The 13648-nt window shown below is 40.1% G+C and overlaps 1 protein-coding gene across 2 annotated transcripts in view; it reads right to left on the reverse strand.

The window, feature by feature from the left end:
- Positions 1–238: 238 nt before the first annotated feature.
- Positions 239–13648, reverse strand: part of LOC127807527 (glucose-6-phosphate isomerase 1, chloroplastic-like) — a 44789-nt gene continuing 31379 nt past the window's right edge. The window contains exons 9-14 of one of the 2 annotated variants that reach the window (XM_052345436.1): positions 3418–3470; positions 3195–3333; positions 2450–2606; positions 1730–1808; positions 785–851; positions 239–688 (exon numbers count right to left, since the gene is read on the reverse strand). In XM_052345436.1, coding sequence (XP_052201396.1) covers positions 554–688; positions 785–851; positions 1730–1808; positions 2450–2606; positions 3195–3333; positions 3418–3470 — 630 coding nt within the window. In that variant the 3' untranslated portion in view covers positions 239–553. The remainder of the gene's footprint in view (positions 689–784; positions 852–1729; positions 1809–2449; positions 2607–3194; positions 3334–3417; positions 3471–13648) is intronic. The other variant, XM_052345437.1, reaches the window with a different exon arrangement.

Raw genomic sequence — 13648 nt, forward strand, 5'->3', positions numbered from 1 at the left:
ATATAAATACACTAAAGTTTTGAAAATTATTCATTTATATTAAAGTTTTCCTGTCACAGAATCAGTGAATCAGAATATGATGTTGTGGATCTCCTCAAATTGCAAATTTAGAAGGATCACAATCTCTGTCTTCCTATAAACTATTTCTTATTTTCTATTGAAGGCAGTGTATAAATCTCAACATTCCAATTTGGTGCAAAGCTAATTTATCCGCCTCCATAACGTTCAGAAACAAAAATAATCATTCTCAAAGTAAAAACTCTGTTACTCTGAATAAAGCATCATCAACAAGAACAATAATCACAAGCTTTAATTCCATTAAGTGAGATCGATTACAATAATTCACAGCAACAATATATCAAAAGCCCTGATGGAGAGTGGGATCGGCGGCCACACGGGATCTCTCATGTCCAGATTATTCCAAAACAAATTGTCCTCGATCCAAAACAAATGATCAAAGCTGACTGCTTAAACCGGGGGATGGAGCCTCTTTTATCTGTTGAAATACAGGCAAATTACATGAAACATAGTGGTGATGCGGCGCAAGTCCATCTTACGAGAACATTTCGCCGACGTTGCACTCCCCAAGGAAAGCTTTGATGCTGCGAGGAGAACCACAGCTACCTTCAACGATAAGTGCTCTGTCATTGGCAGCCATGTGCTCGATAATCTTGAAAATTATCTCAATCTGCAAGGATTGCCACAAAAGAATGGTTAGTTAGCATTTGCTGCTGTATTAAAACACGAAGTACTTGGTTAAATATATAGCAGGGATGGTGCATGCGTCTTCAGGAGCATGGCAGCGTTCAGCTACTTCGTCAAGGGTTAATGGTTCAACAGGCTCTTTGCAGCTGGAAAGAAGCACAAAATAACAAAACTAGTCAAAGGCCATTTAGCCAAGCAAGGAAACTCAAAATGGATACAAATGAAATTAGGCACTCTTTGATTGCATTACCTAGAATTTAATTCTAGGTAATGATTGCCTATAAAACAAAAACCACCCTACCCCCTGGAAAATGAATTCCATAGAAAAAAAATTTAAATGCTTGTACCTTACACATATTTTCCATAAAAAAGTTAAGGGTGTTTGATTGTTTCTATAGAAAATGTGTAATAATTACATATGATGATTAGACATTTTTTATGAAAAATGTGTGCTATCAAACACACCCTTAAAGTTTTGTAAAGCAACGGTCATCATATTGGCGGTTCAATTTTTAAAATGGACGTGGAGCAAATTTGCAGTGACCTTAAATGCCTTGTCATTGCATGGAAAAAGTCGTCAGGCTAACCCTTTTTGGAAATAATGGTTTCAAGTTCCAGTCTCATCAAGAGGGTGCATGGGCACTGTTTGTAAGAGAAGGAAGGAATAACTATTCCCAGCCGTAAAATTGCATATGTGAGCAGGCAGTCTTCAGACAAACAAAAGGGCATTGATAACGGAGCCACCCAGGCAGGACGAGGCGGGGGAATTATTCTAGAAAACGCTAGAGACACACAGTAGACATTGTAACCAGTAGCTGTCTAAGACAAGACAACAAGTGAAGCCCTAAAAAGGTTCAAAAATCATAATAGCATTTCCACATATTTACAAACTGTATAGGCTCCTGACAGCTATTTTTACAGAAAACACGACATCATAAATGAGGATTTATGTTGGCCCTTTCCATATCAAAACAAATGCATGGCGGATCTTGGATTGTCAAAAAAAGCAATAGGATCATCTTACCTGGCTTCATTGAGCACAGCAAGAACCCGCTTTTGGAGAGCTAAAACTTCACCTGCTGCCTTTTTCCCAGCTTCTACACCTGACATAACATTAAACAATAACATGTATGTGAACAGAAGATGAGAACAAGAAGAAGAACAACATACCATGCCTTTATCCCACTACATGTGGTCCACCATATGAAAACTTTATTCATTTCTATCTATGGATTTATCTTCTGCAAGGGTCATATAATTAATATCAAACCTAAATGCCTTTGATCAAAGTTTTCCTTGGTCTTCCTTTACCTCTTTTTGTTAACTACTTGTTCTGTTATGTCCACTAACCTCATAGGAGCCTCTATTGGTCCTTTTCACATGACATGACAAAACCATCTTAACTATGTCTCACTATCTTATTTTCAATAAAAGCCACTCCAAACTCATTACTAATAACCTTATTAGTTTTATCTTTCCTTATACTGCACATCCATCTTAGCATTCTTATTTCAGTTACACTAATATTTTGCACATATTAGTGTTTTACTACCCAACATATGCGCCATATAACAAAGTTGGTCTTACGGCTGTCTTATAAAAGAATAGAAGATCACAATGTAGAAAAAACCATCATTCAGAACAAGATGCTCGATTTACTAGTTTAGTGCAGGATGATTCTGCTGGAAGAAAAAAATTTCCACTCAAATTTCTAGGGCAGTGTGCAAGGAAGTGAAGTGTTTACCAGGTTGATGGTAAGCATTAATGTTTATCAGTGAGGCATAAATCCCAACTGCTCTCTCATACAGGGCTACTAGTGCCCCAACTGATCTAGGTGTCACTTCTTGTACAGTGACTGTAACGGACTCTCGGTCGTTAGCATACAAAGCTGACCTTGTTCCCTGCATAAAAAGTCAAATCACCATTGAGTAGAATAATTAAGAGAAACAAATCATATCCTCCTACTTAATGAATTGAAATTTTAATTTTAATCTATGCTTCTGAGGCTATGTGGCAGTGATGTGTAACCAGTAACAAGTAATTATTCTTTCTATGCCCAAAGGATTTACTGTGGATGCAAAAAAAAAAAAAAAAAGGGTCAAAGTTTAATATGTATTATAAGATCAAATTTCAACTCTAAGGGCTAATGAGTAGCTATAGTCCTTCTGTCATAGTCAAACCATAAAAGGAATTGATGGTCCATAAGAAACCTGTGGGGACATTAGACAGATATAACCATCCTAGTGTTGGTTGAAGATCATATTCAAAGCCTCAAAGAGGCTCACATTCAACTCAAATAACAACAATGAAACAAAGCCGTTAGCAAGAAGCTAAGGCTTCAGCTATCCTCTCTCTCGATAGTGTACTAAAGATTGTGAACATGGTCATTTGGTCATTATCTGCACTTGTCATCATTTCCAAATTGCATGTACTAACACAACAAGCCCCATCTTTGTATATCATAGAAATAGGGGCATCAGAAAACTAACCTGCAGCATTCCAAACAAGTAATCACCACATGTGACCCCTGGTTCCAGCTCCCAGTCATGGCCAGGTGGTCTATCACGCAGCACTTCAATGAATGTCGCAAAGAAGTTGTGCACACCCTCCCTTAGCTGTTGGATATAGCTATTGAAATGGACAATCAAGTTAAATCATAGGCTATGATGACATCTTTATAATTTAAATGACTAAATGAGAACTGAAACTCACGCATGCTGATCAGTGCTTCCCTTATTTCCATAGACAGTAAGTCCTTGATTCACCTGTCATGGAAAAAGGACACAGAAAACAAAGACAAGCATAATTGACCATTAGGCGAACCTTAAAAACAGAACAGGGCATTGAATATCATTATTCCAAGCATGCTTAGGACAGTAATGTAATCAAATGAAAATGAAGTGATTGTGGAAAAAGGAATATAACAGCCAAGGTGCTCTGGCCACCAAAAATGTCATTGCACAGGCTACGCACACCATCTTGAATATTCAGTTTCATAATCCATGAAGCTTTCTGAAATCTCATCACAACTCCAAAGCCACAGAAAAAAAAACAATGGTTTCTTATAAGATATAAGCAAAGGATTATTAACATAGAATTAAGGCTGTTTGAACTTATTTTATTATCTTGTGCATCTTGCTTATTATTGACACATGTAGTATGGTCCTAAATAAGTATATTTAGGCAATATATTTGGTGCAGTCATGTGTGGGAGCCCCTAGATAACATTAGTTTTATGATATCATTAGTTTTTGTTTTTATGTCATTATTTATTTATTTTTTGTGTGCATATTTGAATTTTAACTACTTCTATGATAGACTTCAAGTACTATTGAATTAGTAACTAAAATAGAATTATTTTAACATCGTTCTAGTTGTTTAGGATTTCCAGCTTATAAATTATCAGTCCTGTGTGAACAAAGAACGTCATCAGTGCACAAGGCTCCCATTTTGCAAGATCAGGGGAGGGTCATTTTTCTATACAGCTTTGCCCTTTTTTTGGAAGAAGGCTATATTTCCACAACTCAGACCTGTGACCTTTCTTTCACAAAGAAGTGACTTTAGTGCTGCTACCAAAGCTCACGATATTTTGAATTTGCACAAAATTGATTACTTGAATTTTCTTCTCCACCATTTCTTCTCACCTCCCTGTTCCTTCCCTCGTCTCTTCCCCTTATCTTTCATTCTTCTTCCTCACCTTCTTCTGCTAATTGTCCTTGGTCTCGCGTCAATATTCCAATAGTTAGATGATTTCTACTCAATCTTCAACTTCTTGTTCATCTTTCTTATAATTATTTCCTTCCTGTAATTGTTTCTTTCCTAGAATATCTCTATTTCCTTGTTTTTAGAGTTTCCTTTTTCTTAGGATAAGATAATGTTTCCTTATTGGTATTCTTCCCTTATTTTTTTTCTTCCTTGATTGAGTTGACCAATTCCTAATTATTTGGGATTGCTAGCCTAAATTGGGATCCACACTTGTAATAAATACCTAGTGTACAGTGTACAGTTACACAATACAATACAATATAGAAACGTATTCTTTTTCACATGGTATCAAAGCATCCTTGGGCTCTCTCTCAATCAGCCTTCACTACTGATAATCGACCTTATTGCCAGTTTTTTCTTTCTTTGCACCTTTTGCAATTTGCTGATAATCGGCCTTGCCCTCTGCGCCCTTGCCCTTTTTTTTAGCCTGACCAGCATCTTTCTACTCTATTCTTCTTGAATAGCCATAATCAATCTTCTACAATTTTTTGGGTGATAAATGATTCAGGAAGCGTTACCTCCACACCAACCGGGCTTGTTTTGCAGCCTTCAACTAATTCATTGAATGGAGAACTTCCAAATATGAAAGAATACTGACTTGATGGAAAGAATTACATTCGGTGGTCACAATTATGAAGACACGTCTTAAGGGGAGAGGAAAGCTTAGCCACCTGGAAGGAACCAAACCTAGCAAAGAGGATTCCAAATTTCAAAATGAAGAAGATTCCATGATAATGTCACAGTTATGGAGCTTGATGCAACCTGAAATCAGCAAAAATTGTATTTTTCTTCCAACTGCTTGAGAGATTTAGGAAACCATTCATCAGTCATAGTCTAAAGCTCAAGACGCAGCAGTTATATTTGAACTCAAGACGAAGATTTCAATGACAAAACAAGGTACTCTTTCAATCACTGAGGACTACAATGTCATGAAGGGACTTTGGATTGAAATAGACCTCTATCAAAACATAAAGATGAAATGCCCAAGAGATGCTAATACTCTTCAAAGCTATATGGATAGGGTCAGATATTTGAGTTTCTAGCAGGTTTGACAGTGAATTTGATCAGGTTTGAGTTCAAATACTAGGAGAGAAGCAGGCCACCATCATTAACTGAAGTTTTTGCTACTGTAAGAACTGAAGAGAGTTGTTGGACAATTATGCTTGAGACCCAACACACAGAATGGTCAGCCATGGTATCAACGGGGCACAAGGACAGTAATGGCCTTGGACAAAACCAAAAGACAGATTCGGCAAAAACATCAAGCTGAGATGGGTTATGGTGTACTTATTGCAAGAAGCCACAACATATGAGAAAGAACTGCTATAAACTCCATGGAAAGGCTCAAGTTCTCAATCGGACTAAGGGCCAACAGCAACCTCAAGCCAATCTAATGAAAGGAGAAGGAACTTCTCAAGAAAAGCCAAAGTTCGCTAGCGAAGAACTTTGCAAAGGGAAAAGCTTGATAAAATCAGGCCCTTTCTTGACTTTCTCTAAATCTTCTAATGTGTGTTCATTAGCTCAATTGGGAGAGTGCTTAATCTCTAAAAACTACAAAGTTTTTTATTATCGTGACACCAGGGTTCTTGATTCAAGAGCAACTAATTATATGACACATGACCCAACCTATTGTGACACCTACAAACCTTTCCCTAATAACAGAAGAATCATTATTGCTAATGGATCTTCAGTTATTGTTGCCAGCCAAGGACACGTAAGTCTAAGTCCTCAACTCACCCTAAAAGATGTTCTCTATGTTCCTAAGCTCTCTACCAACCTTCTCTTTATCCACCAACTCACCAAAAATTTAAATTGCAAAGTGATTTTTTTTGCTAACCGTTGTGTTTTTCAAGACCTGAGAACAAGGAGGATGATTAGATTTGCTAGGGATCGGAATGGGCTCCATTACCTTGAGGATTCAAGCAAGTCCGGTTAGGGTGATGCTCAATTGGTGCTCTCTAAAGCTCATGGTGTTTCCTTCAATGCATCCAATCTTTCAAACTCATCTAAAATTTGACTTCAATATTTTAGGCTAGGACATCCTCCTTTCAGTTTACTCAAGAACATGTTTCCTTCACTTTTCCAAAATGTTGCAACCAATAATTTTCATTGTGATATTTGTGAACTTGCCAAACATCATTGTGTTTCCTTTCCTTTGAATAATCAAAGAGCTTCTAAACCTTCCTTTTTTTATCCATAGTGATGTGTGGGGAACATCAAAGGCCGCAAGTCTTACAGGGGTTAGATGGTTTGTGTCCTTTATTGATGATTGTACTCGAATTACGTGGTTGTATCTAATGAAAGAAAAAACAAAGGTTAGTTCAAAATTTCCATAAAATAGTAACTACTCAGTTTGGGATATCAATCAAGAGGACTAGATTTGATAATGGAAGAGAATATTTTAATTAAAATCTTACAAATTTTCTCGAGAAAGAAGAAATTGTCCACGAATCATCTTGTATTGATACGTCGAACAAAATGGGATAACTGAAAGGAAAGATAAACACATTTTAAATGTCACTCATACTGTCCTATTCCACACTAATGTCCCTAAACACTTTTGAGCAGAAGCTCTTTTGATCGTAGTCTACCAAATCAACCGGGTTCTCTTTAAAGTCTTGAGTAACAAGAGCCCCATACAGGTCCTATTTCAATTCTATCCTAATTTCTCACCTAGTCACAAAATACCTCCTTGAGTCTTTGGATGCATTGCCTTTGTTCATATACACAATCAACATAAATACAAACCCTTATGCACGATATGGACTCTATTAAGGTGGGTTCAACAACGTTAGGTGCAAAAGAGGACAATGTGCAGTGGTTAAGACAACAAGAATTCACTAAGGGCATTGTAGCAGTAGGAGGATTTGTTCCACGCTACACTAAGCTGGATTTCCAGGGTTGTGTTTCCATATTGTACTTGTTGGTTTCACCATGTCAACTAAGTGATGGAACACAACTATATCAATTATCTTCATTCACCACCATCTCATGAAACTTCTCCATATGAAAATGGTGTTGAAATTTCATTTCATCATTACTTCGCCAGGGGATATTATCCACTGTTGGTCCCAAACCCAGATAAAGGAGGAGGGTTGCGTTAGGTAGCCGATAGCTAGCGTAAAACCTAGTCGGATCCAAATATGAATTCTAGACAAACTATTTGTTGGGATGCAACCCACATAGAAGTCTAGAATTCATGTAGCCAACCCCACATAGTGGGATAACGGCTAGATATGTTGTTGTTGTTGTTGTTGTTGTTGTTTACACTAAGCTGGATTTCCCTTGTTACAATGGTGCAATATATCCATTACCTTGGTTAAATCGGTGTGAGCACTTCTTCCAACACCAGCAAACTGCTGAAGAGGAAAAGGTGGGCCTAGCTTCCACCTGGAAGAGAGGCACATATTTGGTTTCTGAATTTTGAAAAGGACACTTTCACATTGATTTAGATTGAATCCAAGGAAAACTACCATGACAAATTTGGTCACCTTGTTCAAGGAAGCAGATTTGGGGAGCTATCAAAACTGAAACGAACGAGATCGGTGGCGAACTATCAACGAAGACGAGCAATTGTTGGCAAGGTCTAAAAAGATGACCGAATCACAAGAGGTTGACATGTATGTCAGTAAATTGCAAGGATCAATATGGGTTGATGTAGAAGTATAGCAGCCTCGGAGTCTAGCAATGGCTATATGTTTGGCCAGAATTTATGAACAAAGGAATTTTGAGTCTAAACAAGCTATGGGGTGTCCACAAGGGAGACTGCATCCTAGTAACCAGATGGCGGCACCAAGATCGAATACCCCTCCCAAGCAGAGGTTGACATGTGTGGAGATGGCAAAGCGTCACGCCAAGGGCCTATGCTCTAATTGCGACAAGTTATTCACACCAAACACTGTTGCATGCAGCTGTTTTGTACTAATCTGGTTGTGAATGGGGAAACTGACCAGGAGGAGAACAGGGAAGTTTTACCACAGCCCCCCACAACATTACATGCAATTACAGGCGTGACAACTTCTCAAACCATGAAGGTTAATGCTAAGGTAACAGGGATTCTAGTACTAAGTCTGATAGATTCGGGTAGAACTCAATAGTTTTGTGAGTCCCACATTAGCAAATACAATTGACAGAGTTTCTAGAGGGTAAACAGGAATTTTCAATCCTGGTGGCTAATGGAGAGTGAGTGAGAATCACTGGGTTGTGCAAACGAGCTGAGTTTACCATGAGAAAGTGGAAATACATGGCTGACTTGTTTGTTCTCCAATGAGGAGGGTTTGATGCAGTCTCAGGAGTGGATTGGCTGAGTATGCTTGGCAAAATTGAATGAGATTTCGTGCACATGATAATGGTGTTTCAATAAGGTTGACCAGGTAGTGAGTTTACCATGAGAAAGTGGAAATACATGGCTGACTTGTTTGTTCTCCAATGAGGAGGGTTTGATGCAGTCTCAGGAGTGGATTGGCTGAGTATGCTTGGCAAAATTGAATGAGATTTCGTGCACATGATAATGGTGTTTCAATAAGGTTGACCAGGTAGTGAGTTTACCATGAGAAAGTGGAAATACATGGCTGACTTGTTTGTTCTCCAATGAGGAGGGTTTGATGCGGTCTCAGGAGTGGATTGGCTGAGTATGCTTGGCAAAATTGAATGAGATTTCGTGCACATGATAATGGTGTTTCAATAAGGTGACCAGGTAGTGAGGTTGCAAGGACAGGTTGATTCAGAATTGGATGGGGTAGCTTGTAGGGCTGCAGTCCAACCTGGGATGGATGGTAATAAGGTTGAAAGGTTATTTGTGAAGTTTGCTGACCTTTTTGCTGAACCTCAAGGGTTAACACCTGTTACAATTCCCAAAATTACTCATAGATTTTCTATTCTAAACTCAGAAATTGCTTTAGTTTAGCAATTTATGTCTTTAATTCTGTATTTCCTTTTGTTTGTTTTTCTCTAGATTTATACTTGTAATTAGAATTCCGTCCATATTTAGAATAGATTGATACTTTCCTTGTAATTAGAATTTGGTCCATATTTAGAATAGGCTTTTCTCCTATATAATGTACAGCTCTCTTGTCAATGAATGAGAAAGAAATTTTACCAAGAAATTCTTCACCACCGCCTCAAAACCATGATCACAGAATCAACTTGTTGCCTGGAACAAAGTTGATAATGTCATGACCTTGAGGATATGATTGTAATTGGGGGGGGGGGGGGGAGGAGAAGCTGTTAGGAGGACTAATTGAAAGCTGTTACAGTGTATAAGCCGTTCGGAGGACTAACTGAAAGGGGTTAAGAGGTTAGGCGGGAAAAGGGAAATAACTAACTCTTTGTATAACAGCTAGCATGGCTGTTAGATTAGTTAGGTGGTTGGGAACAGATGGGGAAGTGGCTAGAGGCTCTTTAAAAGAGACCTACGACAAGTTGGAAAGATCATTGGGAAATTGCAACAAAAATATCACGGTGAGGAAAGCGTTGGAAGAAGCTGGGAACGGCTGCTCCAGTGTGACAAGGGAAGACCAAGCAATCACGGGGCCCAGTGCAATTGAGGAGTAAGGCGACATGGCCGAGGGTACAATATTGAAGCAATTGGAGATCAGGCTAGAGGCCACGGAATTTGGAATATCCCATACTCAAGAGACTATGCACCAAACTCTGGAGGACTTAGTGGAATGGAGGGAAACCATGAGGGTAGTGGCAGAGAAACATCAAGCTACGACGGAGAAGCAACAAGAAGCCATTGAGCAATGCCAAGAAACGAAGGAGGCAAGGGCAGAGGATCAACAGTGTGCCAAGCATGTTGTCCTCCTTGCCCCAATTCCGGTTGTTGCTAGAATTTCCGCCAAGGCAGGCCTCTGATCCAATTTTGTCGCATCAAGGCAATCACTTGGGAACGCAAGGGGTTCTTGAAGAAGTGGATCAGCCTGCAATTCAAGAAACCCAGGTGAGGAATCTGCAACCTTTGACTCATATCCATGCCCCTATGCCAAGATTGGAGATTCCAATGTTTGAGTGGGAAGAAACCAAGGTGGTGGATAAGGAGATGTGAGAGATTCTTTCAGTTTTACCGAATTTTAGAAGAACAGAAGATCAATCTGGTTGTGGCCTACTTGAGTGATGTAGCAGACTCTTGGTATCAAGGGTGGGTTCAAGATGAGGGAATGTAGGGGAGTTGGACAGATTTTGCTAAAGGGTTATGTGATGAGTGTTTTGGGGAGAAAAGTATGGCGGATGTAGTAGAGGAATTCAGCAAATTGAAGCAAGAAGGGACCGTAGTGGAGTACCAAGCCTGGTTTGAGAAATTGAGGTCCATGGTGTGCATTATGCAGCCGAGACTCACTGAACAGTACTTGGCATCCAGTTTCATTAGCGGATTGAGGGAGGAATTGCGGCCCATGGTAAAGATGATGATGCCTACATCTGTGAGGCAAGCAGCAGAAAAAGCTAGGCTGCAAGAAATGACCCTAGACTAGGCTACAAGCCAAGTCTGTTGGCAGGACACAGTGGTGTGGGAACTAGAGGCCCTTGCTTACCTGGCCTAATCAACTAGCAGCCAAGGCATTACCCAATAATAATGGCAGTAAGCAAAATTTGATGGAGCAGAGAAGATAATTAGGGCTATGTTTCAAGTGTGGAGACAAGTATAGCCCTGACCATCAATGCAAGAGACAACTGATGAATATGGAGGGGTCTGATGGGGAAAAGGAAGAAGAAGAAGCTGTAGAAGAAGAAGGGTTGCAAGAAGAAGTGCAAGGAGAGGAAGCAGGGGAAATTTCCTTCCATGCATTGAAGGGAAGCCCTATGGAGCAGATTATCAAGGCAAGAGGCCATGTGGGAAAACGGAAGTTAATGGTGCTCATAGACAGTGGAAACACCCACAGCTTCCTTAGTGAAGCCACAGCTACAAATCTTAAATGTTCTTTGACAACCATGACTCCCTTGTCGGTAACTGTAGCTAATGGGAGTAGAATGTACAGTCACTATAAATGTATGGGGTTCAAATGGATCATGCAGCAGCAGGAATTTGTGGCTGATTTGCGAATTCTAGAATTGGGTGGCTGTGATGTGATCCTTGGTGTAGATTGGATGAGGACTGTGAGTCCTCTGATTTTCGACTTTAATAAGTTAGAAGTCACAATGGTGATTGATGGGAAGATGCTGACCTTAATGGGCAAGTATTGAACAAGGAGAATGCAAGCTGATCAAAGGGGAAAAGCTGAGGAAGATGATGTTGAAGGAAGGGGGGCAGATAGCACAGCTTTATTCCATACATGCTGTGGAGATGGAGGTGGACAGAAACCCTAAGGAGGTGCCTCAACCGGCAGCTATTTGTATTGACTCTCCATTCTTGAATAAGGTTCAATTTTCAGATGACTTGCATTCACTTTTGGTAGAGTTTAAGGATCTATTTGCAGAACCAACTTCTTTGCCACCCCAAAGACCTTTGGACCACTCTATCCATCTTAAACCAAATTCAGCCCCTGTCAATGTTAGAGCTTATAGGTATTCTCCAATTCAAAAAACGGGGATCGAAAGTCGAAACAATGTTAGACTCATCCATCATCCAGCCCCAGCCAAAGCCCCTATGCATCTCCAATCCTCCTAGTCAAAAAGAAGGATGGAACATGGAGGTTTTGCATAGATTATCGACAGCTTAACTCTAACACCATCAAAAATAAATTTCCTATACCATTGATTGATGACCTATTGGATGAGTTATTTCGTGCAAAAAACTTTTCTAAGCTGGATCTAAGGTCCGGATATCATTAAATTCGCATGGCACCATCTGATATTCCTAAGACAGCTTTTAGAACCCACCAAGGGCTATACGAATCCACTATTATGCCCTTTGGACTAACTAATACACCTGCTACTTTTCAAGCCTTGATGAACTAGATTTTTCTACCTTATTTGAGGAAGTTCATCCTTGTTTTCTTTGATGACATCCTTGTTTATAGCCCAAATTTTGAACAACACTTAATACACCTCCACTGTGGAGACAGATTTGTGGAGGTGTGAAAACGGATCCAAAGAAAGTTGAAGCAATGGTGGGATGGCCTAAGCCTAAAACAGTGAAGGAATTACCGGGTTTCTTGGGGTTGACCAGTTACTATCAGAAATTTATTCAGCGTTACGGCTTGATCAGCAAACCCCTCATGGAGTTGCTTAAAAAGGAGGGATTCCAATGGAACCGTAGGGCAGAGGCAGTATTCATAGCCCTAAAGAAATCCATGACTATGGCCCCAGTGTTACCTTTGCCTGATTTTTCCAAGCCTTTTACTGTGGAGACAGATGCGTCTGACACCGGAATTGGAGCAGTTCTTGTACAGGAGGGTCGGCCATTGGCTTATATCAGCCAAGCCTTGTCTCAAAAACACTTGGGGACTCAATGTTTATGACAAGGAATTGTTGGCAGTGTTAGGGGCAGTTGACAAATGGCGCCATTACTTGGAGGGCAGTCCTTTTGTGATAAGAACAGAGCATGAAAGCCAATAATTCTTATCTCAACAGCGGCTGCACAACAGCTACAGCGGAAGGGTGTCTCCAAGCTCATGGGGTTGGATTATACCATTCAGTGCCAAAGAGGAAAAGAGAATATGGTGGCTGATGCCCTCTCAAGAAGAGAAGAAAGGGGAGACTGCCAAGCCATCACAGCTGTAGTTCCCGATTGGATGAAGGAATCGGAGGCCAGCTATGAGCTGACTGCATGGCTTAAGGAGATATTGGCCCAATTGGCAGTACAACCTACTAGAGCTGTGGGTTATACACTTAATAATGGGCTGGTCAGGTACAAGGGCAGATTGGTGGTGAGGGATGACAAGCCCCTAAAGGAGAGAATTCTCAAGGCCCTTCATTGTTCTCCCTTGGTTGGCCATTCAAAATCCGTGCTACGTATCACAAGGTAAAACAACTATTCTTTTGGACTAAAATGAAAAGTTAAGTGGTAGAATTTGTGTTGTCTTGTGCAATATGCCAGCGGTGAAAGCACGAACAAGTGGTTTACCCCGGGCTGCTGCAGCCTTTGGCAATGCTGCAGCAGGTATGGGAGGGAATTTCCATGGATTTTGTGGAGGGTCTACCGAAATCTGAAGGAAAAAATGTTGGGTAGTGGACCGCCTACTAAATTCGGCCATTTCATCAGTTTGTCTCACCCATTTACAGCACAGAAAGTGGACAAACG

Source organism: Diospyros lotus, chromosome 8 (assembly GCF_014633365.1).
Source record: "Diospyros lotus cultivar Yz01 chromosome 8, ASM1463336v1, whole genome shotgun sequence".
Lineage (NCBI taxonomy): Eukaryota > Viridiplantae > Streptophyta > Magnoliopsida > Ericales > Ebenaceae > Diospyros > Diospyros lotus.